General features: G+C 43.4%; 1 protein-coding gene across 2 annotated transcripts in view; it reads right to left on the bottom strand.

The window, feature by feature from the left end:
- Positions 1–20,311, bottom strand: part of LOC126299294 (uncharacterized) — a 483,067-nt gene that overhangs the window by 285,512 nt on the left and 177,244 nt on the right. For both annotated transcript variants that reach the window (XM_049991089.1, XM_049991090.1), the window contains exons 6-7: positions 16,603–16,730; positions 11,561–11,667 (exon numbers count right to left, since the gene is read on the bottom strand). In XM_049991089.1, coding sequence (XP_049847046.1) covers positions 11,561–11,667; positions 16,603–16,730 — 235 coding nt within the window. The remainder of the gene's footprint in view (positions 1–11,560; positions 11,668–16,602; positions 16,731–20,311) is intronic.

Raw genomic sequence — 20,311 nt, 5'->3', positions numbered from 1 at the left:
CTATTTAAATCAATAGCAACTAAATTTTTGTTAAGAATAACACTTCTTTGAAAATTCTGTTTTGCACACAATGCAGCAGGTCGATATCTATCTTCACAAGATATCGGAAGTTTTATGTCTCTCATCTTTAATACATTTTGCACAGTTTTATCAAACACACTATTGTTTTTAAGTTTGAAATTTTTTTCTCAGCACCATTGCAACTCTGTATATACCTTGTCATAGCTACAGTGTATGTAATTGGCTATGCTGAATGGTGTACATAAATGTACTTGATCGGAATAGGAACCAGAGTTAATACTACGACTGCAGTTAGCAGTTGGTTCTAACATGCATTCTGCATCAGCATAAATAACAAAAGGCAGCTATAGCTCGTTTCTGAACTTGTTTAATTTTAAATACGATTTCCTGTCATTAGGAATGGTACTACTGATTGGCTTAAACTGCGCCCAGAAAAGCGAGTGTGTGTAATTTTTCTTTGTAATGAAAATAGCACAGAGAGCGCTTACATGTTTCAGTTGAATGCTTGTAAGCAGTAATGCTTCTGATTGCTAGACTAGAAAGGTCTTTCATGCAATAGAAACGGTATGTACCTATATTCACAGACTGCAACTTTAATAGAGCTACCTGTTCTTTGCAGTGGTGCTTTATGATACAGCTCTAAATTCTGCCTGATCTTTCTCATCCTCTATAAGTATTCACTCATAATCAAAATACCGAATGCCGTAGACATTAACAGGGAGATTTTGTTCAATTTTTTGAACATGAGAACATGCTTCAGACTCTGTAGGAAACAGGATGTTAGCAACAATACGTAGACACAGTGAGCATTCCAATTTACAGGATACAAACCAGCTATAATTCATCACTTACACAAGCATTGTCATATGAGTGAACATACTTTACTGTGGTTTTATTTGCTATAATTTTTCTTAGTTTTGTGTCTGCACATGCACGGAACCCTTTATTTTCATTAATATTAATATACAGTTGAACTATTTCTTTTAATGGCCAACTTAAATCTCACTCTTGAAAAGTTTTCACTTTCTTTAACAGAGTATCGCCAACATTAGTTGAGTATCAGTTATTACTAAATTCTGGTGGCGTTAAACTTCATTTTTTGTTTTTTGGGACATTCCTTTTACTTCACCTAACTTCAGCAAGAGAATGTTGCAGACTAGTGAAAAATTTATTGTATGTGGCTGGTAAATTGACACACTCTTTCTCTCAAAGACAAAAAAATAGGCAATCGAAAAGTGTCGAGGATCTTCAAACTCAACGTGATTAACTACCACAGCAGTACATATTCGATTTTTAATTGTGAATTCAGCAGAAACCGATTATAGATTATTAGTTGGAATTAATTTAATGCAATTAGGAGACGGCTCCCCCATTATTTCAAACAACAGCAGAAATGGAGGGAACATTCAAAAATATTTAACTTACACTAAAATATTACCCAGTATTTGTGCGTACATGGCACTAACACAACTTCAGTTCACTTTCATTATTTTTGCAAGATACTTCAGTAATACAATAATACTGCTAGGGGACACCACAACTGGAAAGAGAACCAAAAGCCACTTCCGTCAAGAAGGCACAAATAATTGTTTGAACATCATTTAACGACTGTCAGTTGCCATTTATCGTGAATGCATTTGCCCAAGAATAGTAGCTGATTTATATATGAACAAACCTTTATTTGTAATTATTGTGAATGATCTGAGTGTGACTGAATAGGTATAACATTTCTTTATTTAAATATTGTCAAAATATATTAGTTTGGTATGGGAAGTCTGTCAACTTGAGCCAGATCGTGTCTGTAGAACTTAAGAACGATTTATGTTTGGTGGGGACAGCCTTCAGCCAATGGAAAAGCAGACAGTAAAGGAACACTACGAAAGTCAAGTGGAGACTGGGACTTTTCGAATGAAGAACTCAAGAGAGCGATACTGCACACCTGTATGTTCGTTATGGAAGGAGGCAGACCTACCTGTGGTACTGTGTGGTTTTTGATGGAGTGGGTGATAGATTCTGGTAGTGAACGGCTGCTACCTTATTTTAATTTATCAGGGGACTTTATATTTCGAGACATCTGAATGTGCTCCAGAGAAGGGCTCTAAATTTTTCCACTTGCATTACAAAACTGAGGATAGATAGACTATGAGTTTCTATTCATCATCTCGTGTGCGTTAATTTGTAAATCATTGTGTTGAGCTCTGGACTTTCTTGAGCTCATGAATATTTCGTATACTGTGATTGTTAAATGCAATTAGTTTTTGCATATCTTTCATGACTATTTAATTTGGGGATTTTGCTGCCATTCTTGAAACGCTCTCAACGTGTTCACAATGTTCAAATGTGTGTGAAATCTTAAGGGACTTAACTGATAAGGTCATCACTCCCTAAGCTTACACACTACCCTAAATTATCCTAAGGAGAAACACACACAACCACGCCCGAGGGAGGACTCACAGTCCATGACTGCAGCGCCGGAGACACCTCGGCCAATCCCGCGCGGCGCTCTCAACGTGACTTTACAGCATTTGGTAAGGATATTTTCTGTCTGCATTTAAGTGAATATCGTAGGGCTATTTCCCATTTATCTGAGATGTCATTTCTTGATTAAACATTATTAATCATATTCTCTGACACCTATATCACTTACAGAAGTTAGAAAAGAACCAATTTATTAAATTATTAATTTAACTTTTATTTGTACTTTTATGTATCTTATTAACTAGCAATTCTAGCCATTGCCTAGACCATTTAACTGCAAAATCACAGCTATAGGTTATTATTTGCAACTAATAAGCTGCGGGGCATGAAAGCAGATGTGTGATGCTTGACCCTGTGACTACAATGAGCTATTCATTTTAAACAGAGCATTGCGTTGCATAAAGTATGAGTAACTGCAGGTAAAGACACAACTGGTTTGCTGGTATGGGATGCTGTTTCCAAGAGGAACTACACTTACACTAACCGTTTGGTACGGTCGCACTCTGTCCATTGCTTGCGGACGAAGATTACCAATTTCCAAAAAGCGATGCTCCAGGCGACGAAAATCATTCTGATTGGAATGGTGCCTTTGAGAGTACTGTGCAGCATATGCACGAGCAGCGGCAGCAGCTTGGTTATCCGATGCACCGAGGACCAAAAGCATATCGATATATTCATTGTTTGTGCACTCCATCTGGAAACCGCTCTACACGAACATGACAGGACCAGTTATGGTTGCGCACTGCTTATAAACGACGAAAACTAGAGAATGGCTGTCTAAAAACTAGAAATGGAAGCTGACAAGTATTTGAGCCATAGCTCTATGGTCGATGTAGGTCTGATGTCCCCAGCAGTCCACATAGTGAAGTACACTCCTGGAAATTGAAGTAAGAACACCGTGAAGTCATTGTCCCAGGAAGGGGAAACTTTATTGACACATTCCTGGGGTCAGATACATCACATGATCACACTGACAGAACCACAGGCACATAGACACAGGCAACAGAGCATGCACAATGTCGGCACTAGTACAGTGTATATCCACCTTTCGCAACAATGCAGGCTGCTATTCTCCCATGGAGACGATCGTAGAGATGCTGGATGTAGTCCTGTGGAACGGCTTGCCATGCCATTTCCAGCTGGCGCCTCAGTTGGACCAGCGTTCGTGCTGGACGTGCAGACCGCGTGAGACGACGCTTCATCCAGTCCCAAACATGCTCAATGGGGGACAGATCCGGAGATCCAGCTGGCCAGGGTAGTTGACTTACACCTTCTAGAGCACGTTGGATGGCACGGGATACATGCGGACGTGCATTGTCCTGTTGGAACAGCAAGTTCCCTTGCCGCTCTAGGAATGGTAGAACGATGGGTTCGATGACGGTTTGGATGTACCGTGCACTATTCAGTGTCCCCTCGACGATCACCAGAGGTGTACGGCCAGTGTAGGAGATCGCTCCCCACACCATGATGCCGGGTGTTGGCCCTGTGTGCCTCGGTCGTATGCAGTCCTGATTGTGGCGCTCACCTGCACGGCGCCAAACACGCATACGACCATCATTGGCACCAAGGCAGAAGCGACTCTCATCGCTGAAGACGACACGTCTCCATTCGTCCCTCCATTCACGCCTGTCGCGACACCACTGGAGGCGGGCTGCACGATGTTGGGGCGTGACCGGAAGACGGCCTAACGGTGTGCGGGACCGTAGCCCAGCTTCATGGAGACGGTTGCAAATGGTCCTCGCCGATAGCCCAGGAGCAACAGTGTCCCTAATTTGCTGGGAAGTGGCGGTGCGGTCCCCTACGGCACTGCGTAGGATTCTACGGTCTTGGCGTGCATCCGTGCGTCGCTGCGGTCCAGTCCCAGGTCGACGGGCACGTGCACCTTCCGCCGACCACTGACGACAACATCGATGTACTGTGGAGACCTCACGCCCCACGTGTTGAGCAATTCGGCGGTACGTCCACCCGGCCTCCCGCATGCCCACTATACGCCCTCGCTCAAAGTCCGTCAACTGCACATACGGTTCACGTCCACGCTGTCGCGGCATGCTACCAATGTTAAAGACTGCGATGGAGCTCCGTATGCCACGGCAAACTGGCTGACACTGACGGCGGCGGTGCACAAATGCTGCGCAGCTAGCGCCATTCGACGGCCAACACCGCGGTTCCTGGTGTGTCCGCTGTGTCGTGCGTGTGATCATTGCTTGTACAGCTCTCTCGCAGTGTCCGGAGCAAGTATGGTGGGTCTGACACACCGGTGTCAATGTGTTCTTTTTTCCATTTCCAGGAGTGTACAATGGCTGGTGTGGTAGTGCAGGCCGATATGTTTGCCAAGGTACTTCTGATATTCTGCTCAATATGACAGTGTTGCCACCTCTTCGTTTTCGTACATGTGTTTTCAAAATGCACCCGATCTGATTTTGCTAGATAAGCTTTTATCTTGGATCACGGTCAGGATGCTTGCGACATGGTATTCTACATCTAGATTTTCCTGTAGCATTGGCCTACATTCTGATGTGACTGTTACCTAGTAGCGGAACACTTTTCTTTCTTCGATACATTTTTACTGACCTAGCGTTAAAGTCTTTGCTACAAGTCTACTGCACCCTACTTTGCTCAAAAAGTGGTTGAGGCTCTTCTCCCATTTCATGTAATAATTCAAACTGATTGCTACCCGGTATTTGAAACGCGATTTTAAGGTTTTCTCCTTTTGGCTATTACTTGTCACCTTTTTGCATTGTCTCTTTCCCCCTTCAACCTATCTAATTCAAAATATGTCATTTCTAGTGTGACCTGAAGGGCATAAATCTTATTCCCTGTCCCACAATTTTCTTGTCTCGATTACATAAACTACAACTCCATGGAACAGCCTTATCTGATTGTCTTCCCTGCAGCGATCACCGAAGTGGAAGGGCGACCCACAACCCACAGTCGTGACGTGTTTCTTTCATACTAACTAACCTACGACAATGTCCACATTTGTCACACATGACGCTACTCCTACAGTAAACTAAAAAGCACTGCAACGTATTTAAAAACGTTGTAATGTAAAGTTTAGAAAAAACTTATCATTTGGTTAGCTGACATTTAGGCGGCAGGCTAACGCAAAAAAAAAAAAAAAAACAAAGAAACAGGAGGACGCAAACGACACACAGACGTTCGCTGAACGTAAGTTTTAGGTAGCAGAAGTCACGAAGTGAATTCAACTAAAAAGCACAATATTTTCTAGCAACAATGTTAAACCGATACTATTAGAAAATTATGTGAAGCACTGTGATGAGTCTAAAACAACATGTAACAATCAGATGGCAACAGTACGTTAACACTAGATTGTAAACACACCATCGATTTTTAAATCGCAAAAGGCATAAAAAATGAAAACTCGAAAAAGCTCGATACTTTTGGCAACAGTGTTAAAGAGGCACCATATAGAAATCATGGAAAGTTCTCCAATGTGTCCAAAACAACGCGTAGTGTTCGACATCTGTTGGTGTTTGTACAAGAATGCTTGGAGTGCGACCTTCTGCCACAATTGTGAACCGCTCATGTACTTTCTTAAAAACAATACTGGCCGTTCAGGTACTTCTGATCATGGTGCAAAAAATTTAGGTCGTTTGGATACTTTTGAATGTGTCGCAAATGTTATATGGATCCTTTTGAACATGGCACAATTTTACACAAAATTCAGGTCGTTCAGATACTTTTGAACATTTCACCAATTTACGCAAAATTCGTGTCGTTTGGGTACTTTTAAACACGGTGCAAAATTCAGATCGTGAACATGTTGCCATCTTGGATTTTTCCATCAGAGTGGTTATGAAGTATAGCTGGGCTAGTTCCACCATCTTGGACATTTTGCTTTCCCGCCATTTGAACTTAGCACATTTGGTCTGGTTCTTGCGTTTTTAAATTTTCCACCAATGTCCTCTTGCATTTTATAATTCCCAGTCACTGCCATCTGAGTTTTGGGCGACCACAGTGCCGAATAGTGATGGCTGCTTGAACTGTATGCCGGAAACCCTGTAGCCATTCTACTCCTTGAACTTCAGCCAGCGATATACTAACAAGGGTAAATACTGCAGAAGAACTAGAGAATGAAATAAAACTTTACATGTCACACATTACAGACGGAGTTCCATGAAGTCTTCTCATAAATTGAGAAAACACAGTTACTCTGCATCAGTATACTGAACACAAGAAACATCATTTTACCCCCGCCGTAATCCTGTTTGTTAGACAATTAGAAACTGCTTATACCAGTAAGTTTCTTGGCTTGTGGAAGTAGGGTGTTCTAAGGTCAGATAAGCATATAAGCTTCATCAACAAAAAATTAAGCACCGTCTTCTGCTGTAAGAAAAGTCTTACTGGATGTATGACACACCACGTAAAAATAAATAAGGAGAAGTTGAATTAGTGTTGCAATATGGAATAAATTTTTGTAATTTTTAGGGGAATTATTTATTTATTATTGCTTCCAATTTTGACACAAAGTCTGTTGGTGGACAGGATCTAACGTCGGTTTTATTTACACATCACTGCAGAAAGTTGTAAGTAGCAATGATGTGAGATTTACTTCGTTATCTGTAATTTGATTTACAGCATTTACAAAAAAAAGAAAAAAAATTAAATATAGCTAGATCATATACAAATAATCAGATTATAAGAACCCAACCAAAACCTTAATCAAAGATCTTATGTTTACTCTATTATGCACCACCGCAGCAGATGGATGACATGCTCTTAGTATATTGACGGTCGTTTAGAGTTTTTCCTGGGGTTTGGCAGGGGTCTGCGACCAGCAATGGAGGATGACTCTTTGATAATGCTAGCCTCTCGTGTAGACAAAACGTTACAAAAACCAATAATCTGTTCTTCAGAAAGCCTCTGTTGCGGAATTACTACAGTTATATGCTCTACAGATTACGTCTGTGCAAGTAGGTATTTGAATGGCGGGGATCGTATGTAAATTATTTATCACTGGAGCTCCAGGAAACCTAGTCCACTCCAAAACAATTCCAGAACCAGCATGTGCCAGCCGTCTGATGTGTCCTGGCTGTGACTGCGTCATGGTCCGCAGCCTCGGTGGTGCCTAGCAGATCCACCGCCCCGCCCCACGTAGATTGTTCTCTCTGGGAGACACCCAAAGGTAGCCTACAGTTGCTTATGTTTTATACAAGTTCTGCCATAACTGTTACGTTATTGACCACAGGCCCATTCACTCCAGTCGTTCTCTGTGTAGATCGTAATTCTTGGTAAAATTCACAACATTAACTTCAGCATTTTCACATGCATCAATCACTAAATAATTTACACATTTGATACCTTTATTCTCTATACAGGGTGTTACAAAAAGGTACGGCCAAACTCTCAGGAACATTCCTCAAACACAAATAAAGAAAATATGTTATGTGGACATGTGTCCGGAAACGCTTAATTTCCATGTTAGAGCTCATTTTAGTTTCGTCAGTATGTACTGTACTTCCTCGATTCACCGCCAGTTGGCCCAATTGAAGGAAGGTAATGTTGACTTCGGTGCTTGTGTTGACATGCGACTCATTGCATCAAGCACATCAGTACATACCATCAACAGGTTAGTGTTCATCACGAACGTGGTTTTGCAGTCAGTGCAATGTTTACAAATGCGGAGTTGGCAGATGCCCATTTGATGTATGGATTAGCACGGGGCAATAGCCGTGGCGCGGTACGTTTGTATCGAGACAGATTTCTAGAACGAAGGTGTCAGGACAGGAAGACGTTCGAAACAACTGATCGGCGCCTTAGGGAGCACGGAACATTCCAGCCTATGACTCGTGACTGGGGAAGACCTAGAACGACGAGGACACCTGCAATGGACTAGGCAATTCTTCGTGCAGTTGACGATAACCCTAATGTCAGCGTCAGAGAAGTTGCTGCTGTACAAGGTAACGTTGACCGCGTCACTGTATGGAGAGTGCTACGGGAGAAACCGTTGTTTCCGTACCATGTACAGCGTGTGCAGGCACTATCAGCAGCTGATTGGCCTCCACGGGTACACTTCTGCGAATGGTTCATCCAGCAATGTGTCAATCCTCATTTCAGTGCAAATGTTCTCTTTACAGATGAGGCTTCATTCCAACGTGATCAAATTGTAAATTTTCACAATCAACATGTGTCGGCTGACGAGAATCCGCACGCAATTGTGCAATCACGTCATCAACACAGATTTTCTGTGAACGTTTGGGCAGGCATTGTTGGTGAAGTCTTGATTGGGCCCCATGTTCTTCCACCTACGCTCAATGGAGCACGTTATCATGATTTCATACGGGATACTCTACCTGTGCTGCTAGAACGTGTGCCTTTACAAGTACTACACTACATGTGGTTCATACACGATAGAGCTCCTGCACATTTCAGTCGAAGTGTTCGTACGCTTCTCAACAACAGATTCTGTGACCGATGGATTGGTAGAAGCGGACCAATTCCATGGCCTCCACGCTCTCCTGACCACAACCCTCTTGACTTTAATTTATGGGGGCATTTGAAAGCTCTTGTCTACGCAACCCCGGTACCAAATGTAGAGACTCTTCGCGTTCGTATTGTGGACGGCTGTGATACAATACGCCATTCTCCAGGGCTGCATCAGCGCATCATGGATTCCATGCGACGGAAGGTGGATGCATGTATCCTCGCTAACGGAGGACATTTTGAACATTTCCTGTAACAAAGTGTTTGAAGTCACGCTGGTACGTTCTGTTGCTGCGTGTTTCCATTCCATGATTAATGTGATTTGAAGAGAAGTAATAAAATGAGCTCTAACATGGAAAGTAAGCGTTTCCTGACACATGTCCACATAACATATTTTCTTTCTTTGTGTATGAGGAATGTTTCCTGAAAGTTTTGCCGTACCTTTTTGTAACAATCTGTATATTTTCTTAGCTCTCTACTGGATAAAATACTAGCTGTCTTTTTTCTGCTGCCATTGGTTTTTATCTCTAACAATTTCCTTTGGTGCCCCAATTCTGCGGTATAGGAAATCAGATCTTCATAAGTAGGATACTCCATTGTGATATGTTCAGTTGTGACAACAGCACCACATGTGCACACTTCCGTCGGATGTTTTATTATCAACTGCAGCCACTATTTTTCCGCGCTATTGAGTAAAATATCAGCACTGCCAGAGCTATTGCAAAAGTCCATGGGGGCAGGGAGCATGGAGTGGACCAAAACACTTTTGCGCCAGATGCAGCAAAGCCACTGGTCGATTTGCAAATAGTGGTCCGAATCAGAGGCTAGCAACTGAATAACGTTGATACAGCAGAAAGGCAAGGCAACTGTGGCATCGGCAGGTCTGTTATTACACCTCCATACTACAGGATTGGTGTACATGGTTGAAAACAGTGCTTCAGAAAAACAATTAGTCACCGAATCAGTATAAATGCTCGTCCAGTATAAATGCTCGTCATTACCCAAAAGGACCTCAGTCTGGTGGTACCATCCACTAGGCACCATCCAATGTGTATGCTGAGCAACTGGGCGACATGATTCTGCAAGCAGCCACCACGAGACTTGTCCTCCACCAGGGATGGGGCTCCTGCTGGTTCTGGGTCCACCACCGTGGACCGGCTTTCTATCCGGTAGGCTACTGTCAAGCTCACTCCAGCAGCAGCCAGTCTTCCACACTGGAGGACAGCTGATCGACACCAGGGTGGTGCAGTTGTTTAATCGTCTATGCCTGGATGGGCATGCTGACACTGAACACCTATGCTCACTGCTGAGGCCTGTCTTCCTTTACAGGAATTACCGTGGGTTACCGAACCTTCCTGACTTGAGATGCAGAGTCGTGCCCGTATGAGGCATGTGCTGCCGCGGATTCTGCGCATCAGCATTTCTGTCTAGCCATTAGCACCAAATAGGACGATGACCCCCTGTTGCATCAGCGCCGCCGCTCTCGCTGTCGTCAGCATACACACAGGGGTCATTGCCGCCACAGAACATCGCTATGTTATGCGTGTACAATATTGGAAGAAGAATAAGTGATTGAATCTGAATGTGATTTTGGGGATTAAGGATGAAGGTTTGCTGGCTCTACGTGTAGACTCACGAACTGTGTTAGCCAGCACGATCAGCCTGTGAATGAGTGCCTCTACTTGCTTTGAATCCTCTCTGCAGCCAATCAGATCCCAAGTGAAAAGTGGGCTAGGCCTGAAGCGAGCAACTGAAAAGTATCCTTTGTTAAACATAGAGCTAGCTTGTGATTTTCTAGAGTTCCTTCGTATTTTTAAACTGTATCAGCTACTTTGTTTTCTGGAGATTATCTAACAAACTTGGAAATTGATATAAGTAAAAATATAAAAATTATCCTTTGGAAAGTGGGTAGTGGGGCATAACCGTCCCTCTCCTTGAATCCGCACCGAGGTTAACATGAACTTCTCACAAACAACTAATATTCAAACGTAATTTCTGAATAGGAAACCCTTCGTGTAGTCTTTCTTTGTCTAAGGAATGTGTGTGGCATTACTCTTGCCAGTTTTGTGTGGTTGTGTTGAAATACTATTATTTGCATATTCAAGTGGGTTATACACTCCATGCCAATCTGAAGCTTGCCACTTTAAGCGTGTTGCAGTTTTAATTGCCAGCAGAGATTAACTATTCAAGATCAATAATCGGCCCTAACCATTCATGCATGATTAACTGTCTAATGCAGCTGTAATTGTTTTCGCATCCACAGCGCAACTGGTCAGTTACATCGAAACGTTTCCTGATTATATCGTAATAGTTGTCTTCAGTTCTAAGACTGGTTTGACACAGCTCTCCACGATAGTCTATCGTGTGCGAGTATCATCTTTAATTTTTTATGAGTAACTACGGGGACCTACAACCATTTTTACCTACATACTGTTGTCAAGTCGTAGTCTCGCTCTGCAACTTTACCTCCTATCGACGATTCATCTATGCTTCAGGATGTGAGCTATCAATGTGTCCCGTAATTTAGTACCCACGCAATCTCCAGCATCACTTAACGTTTAACCACTCAACGTAACATATATGGCTGTAGGCATCCAAGAGGACAATGTTGCTTTACCTGGTCACAGAGGGCTTCGCACTCTGCTTGGTTGGCGGCGAACTGTAGCTCGTCCATGGAGATGACGGCGCTCCCTTCCCGCACGTTGTAGCGGCAGTCAGGCAGGGCTGCAAAATTACAGTCATGCAAGATTCTAGTTTAACCGCTGGGTGTTGCCTTCACGTATTTTGTAGATATTATAGGGAAAATGACTGAACAGTGCCCAGGACATGAACTGGGATGGAGGGCGGGCACTCCTATTAATTTTGTGAAATGGGAAGGATGGAGGAAACAAAGCACACTTCCACACAAAATGTAACCCATAATTATTGAAAATTTTGGTTATTAATCACCGATTATACTACTGTTACCACTTTATAATAGGTATCTACAGGATGATAATTATTGAACTATACGAAATAATATCGTCATAACTTGTGAACGATTTGCGTTAACACTTTCAAACTGCACGGTTGGCCGCGGGACATGATTGGAATGTGTATGCGTATTATGGTTTGGTTTAACGACGAAGCACACTTTCGTTTGGTTGGGTGCGGATGGGTGCGTCAATAAGCAAAACTGGCGCATTTGGGGGACTAAGAATCCGCATTTCTCATTCGAAAAGTATCTTCACCCATAACGGGTGACTGTGTGGTGTGGAATGTCCACGGAATAAGCGGTGCGATATTCCTTCATGGCACGGTGACTACCGAACGGTGCATGAAGGTTTTGGAAGATGATTTAATCCCCATGATCCAAAGTGACCCTGATTTCGATAAGATTTTGTTCATAGAAGACGGAGCTCAAGCCAAACGAAGTAGGAAAGTGTTTTGAGTCCTGGAGGAGCAGTTTGGGAACGCATTCTGGCTCTGGAGTACCCAGAGGCCATTGCCATGGGCCTCAATTGGTCGCCATACGGATCTAAATACATGCGACTCCTATTTGTGAGGCTATATTGAAGACAAGGCTGTACAGCAACATCCCCAAAATCATTGCTGAACCGAAAATAGCCATTCAGGAGGTCATCTACAGCATCGAAATTCCGACACTTCAGCGGATCATGCAAAATTGCGCTATTCGTTTGCGCCACATCGTCGCCAATGATGGCAAGCATATCGAACCTGTCATAACTTAAATCCGACTATCTGTAGTGAGGTTTACATGTTGAATGAAGAGTGTGCACGCCGTAGTTTGTAATTAATTTACGTTTTTTTCATATAGTTTAATAATTGTCATCCTGTATTATCAAATGGTTCAAATGGCTCTGAGCACTGTGGGACTCAACTGCTGTGGTCATTAGTCCCCTAGAACTTAGAACTACTTAAACCTAACTAACCTAAGGACATCACACACATCCATGCCCGAGGCAGGATTCGAACCTGCGACCGTAGCAGACGCACGGTTCCGGACTGTGCGCCTAGTCTGTATTATCTACAACGTTCTTAACTGAGAGCGTTTAGTTTGTAGGAGATTTGCTCATATTATGTTACTGACAGGAAGGAAACGTTTAGTTACATGCGAATATTTTCTGTATTCACATTTTAGTAGCTTTTGACACTGACTAGTATTAAGAGACAGAGGAAAACGAAACATCGAGAACTGAAGGTGCAACGTGACTGGAAGCTTTTAGAACCCAGACTCGTCTGGAAATTTCATTTAGTAGGAGAATAGGAGCGAACGGCGAAACAGTTTTGACATTGTACTGGTGCTCTCTACTAGTCAATACTCCTCAAATGTTTTGGCTTTCTTCTAACTGATACGTCTGTCTACGTGGCGAGAGAGTATGCATATTCAGTTTACGATTATTTTGTTCTGCTCTCCTCTGCCCTTCGCTGGGTATGCTCTTGATAAGAGACGAAGGCGCTATTAATGCGGGCTAGTCCGTAGACATAATTATTATCAAATAACAGAGTTCTTGTGTTCAGTCCTAGAAATTCTTCTGCCACTAATCACAGCTTTCACTCCTGCAGATAACGTGATAATGTTTTTCACATTACACTGTTGTAAGTTGCACTAAGGTTCACAGTTTATTTTCAGTTACAGGTTCGTATATAACTGGCTGCGTAAATCAGTTTACAGGTCACGTGAAGGTAAAGGCGTACCACCTCAGACAGGATCGTGCGTGATAAAGATGTTTAATGTAAAAGGATTATTCGTATAAACTTAGGTCGCCGTTCCGAGGCACTCTGCATGACACCGTAGAATGCTTCACTTACTAAAATCAGTTATGTATCGCTGGTGGGTGCCGACCCAAGACTGTTTGGAATAATATTAGTTATTCGAACTGGTCGAGAGACTACGCTATTCCCACATTGACTCGCAGACGACGGAAGGAATCCTAAGGAAATGCAATCCGACAACAAAGGAAGTAGGTTACAGTTCGCTTGTTCGCCCAATGCTTGAATACTGCTCAGCAGTGTGGGATCCGCACCAAATAGGGTTGATAGAAGAGATAGAGAAGATCCAACGGAGAGCAGCGCGCTTCGTTACAGGATCATTTAGTAATTGCGAAAGCGTTACGGAGATGATAGATAAACTCCAGTGGAAGACTCTGCAGGAGAGACGCTCAGTAGCTCGGTACGGGCTTTTGTTAAAGTTTCGGGAACATACCTTCACCGAAGAGTCAAGCAGTATATTGCTCCCTCCTACGTATATCTCGCGAAGAGACCATGAGGATAAAATCAGAGAGATTAGAGCCCACACAGAAGCATACCGACAATCCTTCTTTCCACGTACAATACGAGACTGGAATAGAAGGGAGAACCGATAGAGGTACTCAGGGTACCCTCCGCCACACACCGTCAGGTGGCTTGCGGAGTACGGATGTAGATGTAGATGTAGATGTAGAAGGAGCATATGTATGTGTCTGATTAATTCAGACATGAAAGTTTTACGCAACAGTAGCTGAGAGTTATTGGTTCGCGAATACTGCTGTTCTTTTGCTGGTGTTCCCCACCATGTAACTAAGTCCCTGCCTAACTACTTCTCCTTCATTCACAAATATATGCGATAAGGGTTGGCTCAAATGGCTCGAATGGCTCTGAGCACTATGGGACTCAACTGCTGCGGTCATCAGTCCCCTAGAACTTAGAACTACTTAAACCTAACTAACCTAAGGACATCACACACATCCATGCCCGAGGCAGGATTCGAACCTGCGACCGTAGCAGTCACACGGTTCCGGACTGCGCGCCTAGAACCGCGAGACCACCGCGGCCGGCCATAAGGGTTGGAGCAGGGAGTAACCATTCGTTAGTCAGGGTTGGGAACCGGTTGGCGACCTTAGCATTTTTCCTACTCTCTTGGTGAAGTTGCTTCACATACTTTATCCAGTGTGGCGGGTGCATTTGTTGTACGACAGCCCACAATTGTAAAGGAGGAAGTGTTAGTGGTGGGTGACTCTGAGCAATGTAAAGCAGACCTCGACCTACTGGTTCTGCAGGTCATGGAGCCCGCACGTACAAGTATAGGCAATAACATACCCCACACCCACCAGAGTGCACGTCAGCAGCTCCATGAAACTATTCGTGGACAATGCAGACGTATAGAGAAGTCACGAAGCCAGAACGTCCTATCGAATGCCCGAAGAAATGTAGGGGACTGACGATTGATACAAAAATTCACTGTTGACGCCCAACAAAAACGTATGTAATATATTGATTGATGAGGTGCATTGTCGTGGTAATACGTTGTGAGACTCTATGATGAAAGACGTCGCGGGAATAAGGCTAACTGACGGTCTTGTCAACCGTGACAGTGATTTTTAATTTAAGTTTCACAAGGGAGGTTGGTCAGCAAGAATACTCCCGGCTGCTTTAGTCTGGTAGGATAGCTGTCGGTATAATAGAAGCCTTGCAGATCGCGGAAGAGCGTACTGTTCGAATTTTGAGAGTGCACTTTCCAAGAAGAATCAAGCACCGTATTCATTACTTCTACACATGTTACGAAATGATGATAACAATAAAACAAAAGAAATTGGATCTCGTGTGTAGGCGTACCGACAGCTAGTCTTCCTCAGGATGAGAGAGATGTTAGTGGTTCTCTATGCATCATCCACTGCACGCCATAACATATCTTGTTGAATATAAATTTGGATATAAATAACTATATCAGTTTTTGGAGGTGATACATTTTAGAGGATAAATGAGGAACCGTTTGTAAATATTCGCCAATAGAAAATTTGGAAATTTGTGGAAAGTTCTATGGGACCAAACTGCTGAGGTCATTGTTCCCTAGGCGTACAAACTACTTAATCTAACTTAAACTAACTTACATTAAGGACAACACACACACTCATGCCCAAGGGAGGACTCGAACCTCCGACGGTGGGAGCCGCGCGAACGGTGGCAAGGCGCCTCAGACCGCACGACTATCCCGTGCGGCTCAATAGAATGCAGAAGAAGAAACCTACGAGCGGTGCTACTTATATAAGTGTTCTTGAACAGGCTTAAGAGCGAATATAAGTGAACTGATGTGTATGTAATCTGTATTCTACAGGCGACGTAACCATCACTTCAATATGTAATTACCTGGAGGCAGTTTTTTTGTCCGTGACAAACACACTAAGTGATATGCCTCTCACCCTCATTTGCTTTTATTTGATGATTATGTTTGGTCTGTGGGGCGCTCAACTGCGCTGTTATCAGCGCCCGTACAAAGTTCCAATTTTTACACAGTCCAATCTAGCCACCGTGACGAATGATGATGATGATGATGAAATTATGAGGACAGTACAAATAACGTCCCCGGGCGGAGAAATCTCCAACCAGGCCGGGAATCGAACCCGGGACCCCGTGATCCAGAGGCAGCGACGCTAGCCACTACACTACGAGCTGCGGACACACTTTTATACTACAGTACCATATGACTGTTATGTTCATTTCATTATCATTTGTATTCTCAAAAATGGTTGGTAACAACTGAGAAGAATGCATTCATCATTATTTTTTCGATAAATTATTTTCCCGTGTCATAATACTGTCACAGTTGTTTAAATACAGTTTTCACTTATTTCATGGACTGAAAGTAGCACAGTAGACATGGCACAAGATGGATGTACTCACATCTGACGCACTGGTTCTCCAGGTAGTCGACAGAGCTGCCAGGGACTTTCCTGAAAGCACTGGGCTGGCTCCGTCGATCTTCTCTACTGAGCCGGCACAGGTTCAGGGACTCGTCAAACTCCGCCGACCTGGAAAATTACATACTGACGCTCTGTTCGATCCCAAACTGACATACAACTAACCGTAAAGAGTGGTTCTTAGCATCATACGTTTTAGTCAGTGCCATAGAGCAGAGCTACTAGATAGACTAATATACCGGATGAACAAAAAGTCAGAATAAATTTGAAAACTTAATAAACCACGGAGTAATGTTGATAGGGAGGTAAAAATTGACACACATGCTTGGAATGACATGGGGGTTTATTAGATAAAAAAATCAAAGTTCACAAAATGTGTGACAGATGGCGACGTTTGGTGATGATCGTGTGCTCAGCCATCACTTTCGTCTTGCTTGGCCTCCCAGGTCCCCAGACCTCAGTCCGTGCGATTATTGGCTTTGGGGTTACCTGAAGTCGCAAGTGGATCGTGATCGACCGACATCTCTAGGGATGCTGAAAGACAACATCCGACGCCAATGCCTTACCATAACTCCGGACATGCTTTACAGTGCTGTTCACAACATTATTCCTCGACTACAGCTATTGTTGAGGACTGATGGTGGGTATATTGAGCATTTCCTGTAGAGAACATCATCTTTGCTTTGTCTTACTTTGTTATGCTATTTATTGCTATTCTGATCAGATGAAGCGCCATCTGTTGGACATTTTTTGAACTTTTGTATTTTTTTTTTTTTTTTTTTTTGTTCTAATGAAACCCCAAGTCATTCCAAGCATGTGTGTCAATTTGTAACTCTATATCTACATTATTCCGTGATTTATTCGGTTTTCAAATTTATTCTGGCTTCTTGATCACCCGGTAGTTAGCAGCCATTGCGTTGTATATGATGTAAAGTAAGTAAAAGCTGATCCACGCTGTACGCGAAACATATCGTGCTACTTCTCTGTTGTAAGAGCAATACAGATTGTCGCCAAACCCTTTGGGTTAAAATGATACACGCAGTAGGGAACTCAAACTGATTACTTTGAGTTAAGGAACTAATGGTAGGTAATTAGTGTTTAGTTATTCATTGGCTTCGTTACATTAAACTCGTGACAACTGCTCAAAGTGACGACCGCAAGTTTCTATGCATACGTTACGACATAAAAATTTACAGACCCCAGCTCTGGGTTGAAACCATTGGTCCTAGCTTGCGTACGTTGTTTATGAGAGGGGAGAAACTGCTGATCCGCCAGCACTCTCCAAACTGTATTCTTTGAAGTCTGCAGTTAAGAGGTAGGTTGACGGGTGCTTATTGATGAATCTCCTCCTACCAGATCCAACGCCGTATCTCAGAATTTTGCTGTGCGACATTTCTTTCCCTTAAACCTTGCCAGCTTGCTGCTATTAGAATAATGCAGTTTCTAGTAAATTTCTACCAACAACGATACATTTCTCCAACGTAGGATGACACCTGTTACAAAGATTTCCCAGTGCATAATACTCTTTCTTCGACGATCAGTCATGAGCTTTGAACAATGGTTAACTTCACTGTGGATACATCGCAGGACGTTTCGTGCTGTTTTGAAAAGTAGCGTCACCGAGATAGACGCGGCAACCTGTTTCTCGTGAAATGTAAGCAGTTTACGAAAAAGTGCCTTCTTGAAACTTCCTGACAGATTAAAACTGTGTGCAGGACCGAGAGTCGAACTCGGGACCTTTGCCTTTTGTGGGCAAGTGCTCTACCAACTGAGCCACCCAAGCACGACTCACGACCTGCAAGGTTCACAGAAGAGCTTCTGTGAAGTTTGCAAGGTAGGAGACAAGGTACTGGCAGAATTGAAGCTGTGAGGCCGGGTCGTGAGTCGTGCTTGGGTAGGTCAATTGGTAGAGCACTTGCCCTCGAAAGACAAAGGTCCCGAGTTCGAGTCTCGGTCCGGCACATACTTTTAATCTGTCAGGAAGTTTCATATCAGCGCACACTCCGCTGCAGATTGAAAATATCACTCTGGAAGTGCCTTTTTGTTTAACACATCGAACACTTTGAAATATTCATGTCCGGACACTGATTCCCTGTATCAAAATAGTTTAGGATACTCTGCTGTCTGGACTATTTTGACATTAAAAGTTTGGGACACCTTGTATACACTTTTTAGATACGGCTAGCGAGTGCAGTGATGAAGTTATTGAACATGGTATGTATTCTGTGTGCAGGGTGTTCATAATTAAAGTTACAGTTTCAAAACGTTGTAGAAAGAGAACCACGCAAATTTGAACAGCATATTATTGACGCAGGGGGAAACGTCATGGAAAAAAAAAACAACAAACGAAAATTTTACCAGTCGATGGCGCTGTAATCGTCATAACGTAAATGGAGACGGCTGAAGATGGCAGATGAATCGCAACATGACGTCTATGTTTTGAGTTACAAATTACACCGTTCGTACTGTGCAATGTCCATGACGGTCAACAATTGTATCACTGTTTGTTAGGTACGCCCTTCCACCAAGGAAAGGTCGTACCATATCGGATGGAGAAAAAATTGGTTTTTCATTGTCCTGATGCCAAAAACCGCATAAAAAGGAAAATGTCGGTTTTTACTTGTGCTGGAGCCAAAAAACGCACGAAAAGCAAAGAAACATCAGTTTTTAATTGTCATGAGACTGGCGGAAGACACGTTCAATATGCTGTCCACCGCTTTCTGCCACAAGTTGGAATCGAGAGACGGCATGCTCCACAACAGATTGGAGTGTCTTGAGGTCACGTTCAGAACGCGTTGTGCAATGCGTGCCTTCAGTTACAAAAAATGGCTCTTATCACTATGGGACTTAACTTCTTAGGTCATCAGTCCCCTAGAACTTAGAACTACTTAAACCTAACTAACCTAAGGACAGCACGCACATCCATGCCCGAGGCAGGATTCGAACCGCGCGACCGTAACGGTCGCGCGGTTCTAGACTGTAGCGCCTAGAACCGCTCGACCACCCCGGCCGGCCCTTGAGTTCAGCTAGTTTGTAAATGGAACACTGAAGACAACATCTTTCAGGTAACCCCACAGTCAGAAGTCACACGGATTAAGATCAGGTGATCTGGACGGCCAGGCTGTAGGAAAATGACGACTGATAATTTTAGCATTTCCGAAATACATCTGCAGTAACCGCTTCACCGGCTGTGCAATGTGCGGACGGGAACCATCTTGCATAAGTATGATCCTACTCCCACATCCACGCTGTTGAAGGGTTGGAATAACGTTGGTGAGCAAGAGACTCTCACAGCGTTTACCAGTGACAGCACAGGTAACAGTACCCGCAGCACTCATCTCATCGAAAAAATACGCTACTACGATAAGCGATGCTGTGGCCATATCTTCGACCGACATCTGATCAGCTGTTTTCCTCCCTCTGCCACATTCCACTTCAAAAGAACCTGTCTTTTCGAAGTTTGTGATCATTTTCTCTAGACCCTTAGCAGACATCGGACCAATGTCTTTTTCATACCCTGTCCGGAACTTGCGCAGGGCTACTGGCGAGTCCTCTATGGGGACAGTGATGTCGGGCGTTCTGGACGCAAACTGAGATCCAGCCGTTTCCCGGCGTCTCTTGGTGTGCATATTCTGACGCCTACAGTGCCATGCGTTGATCGAATTTTCGTTAATGTTTTTGTTTCGTGGGCG

The sequence above is a fragment of the Schistocerca gregaria genome, chromosome X (genome assembly GCF_023897955.1).
Source record: "Schistocerca gregaria isolate iqSchGreg1 chromosome X, iqSchGreg1.2, whole genome shotgun sequence".
Classification (NCBI taxonomy): domain Eukaryota; kingdom Metazoa; phylum Arthropoda; class Insecta; order Orthoptera; family Acrididae; genus Schistocerca; species Schistocerca gregaria.
This window is presented reverse-complemented; position numbering and strand designations above follow the sequence as displayed.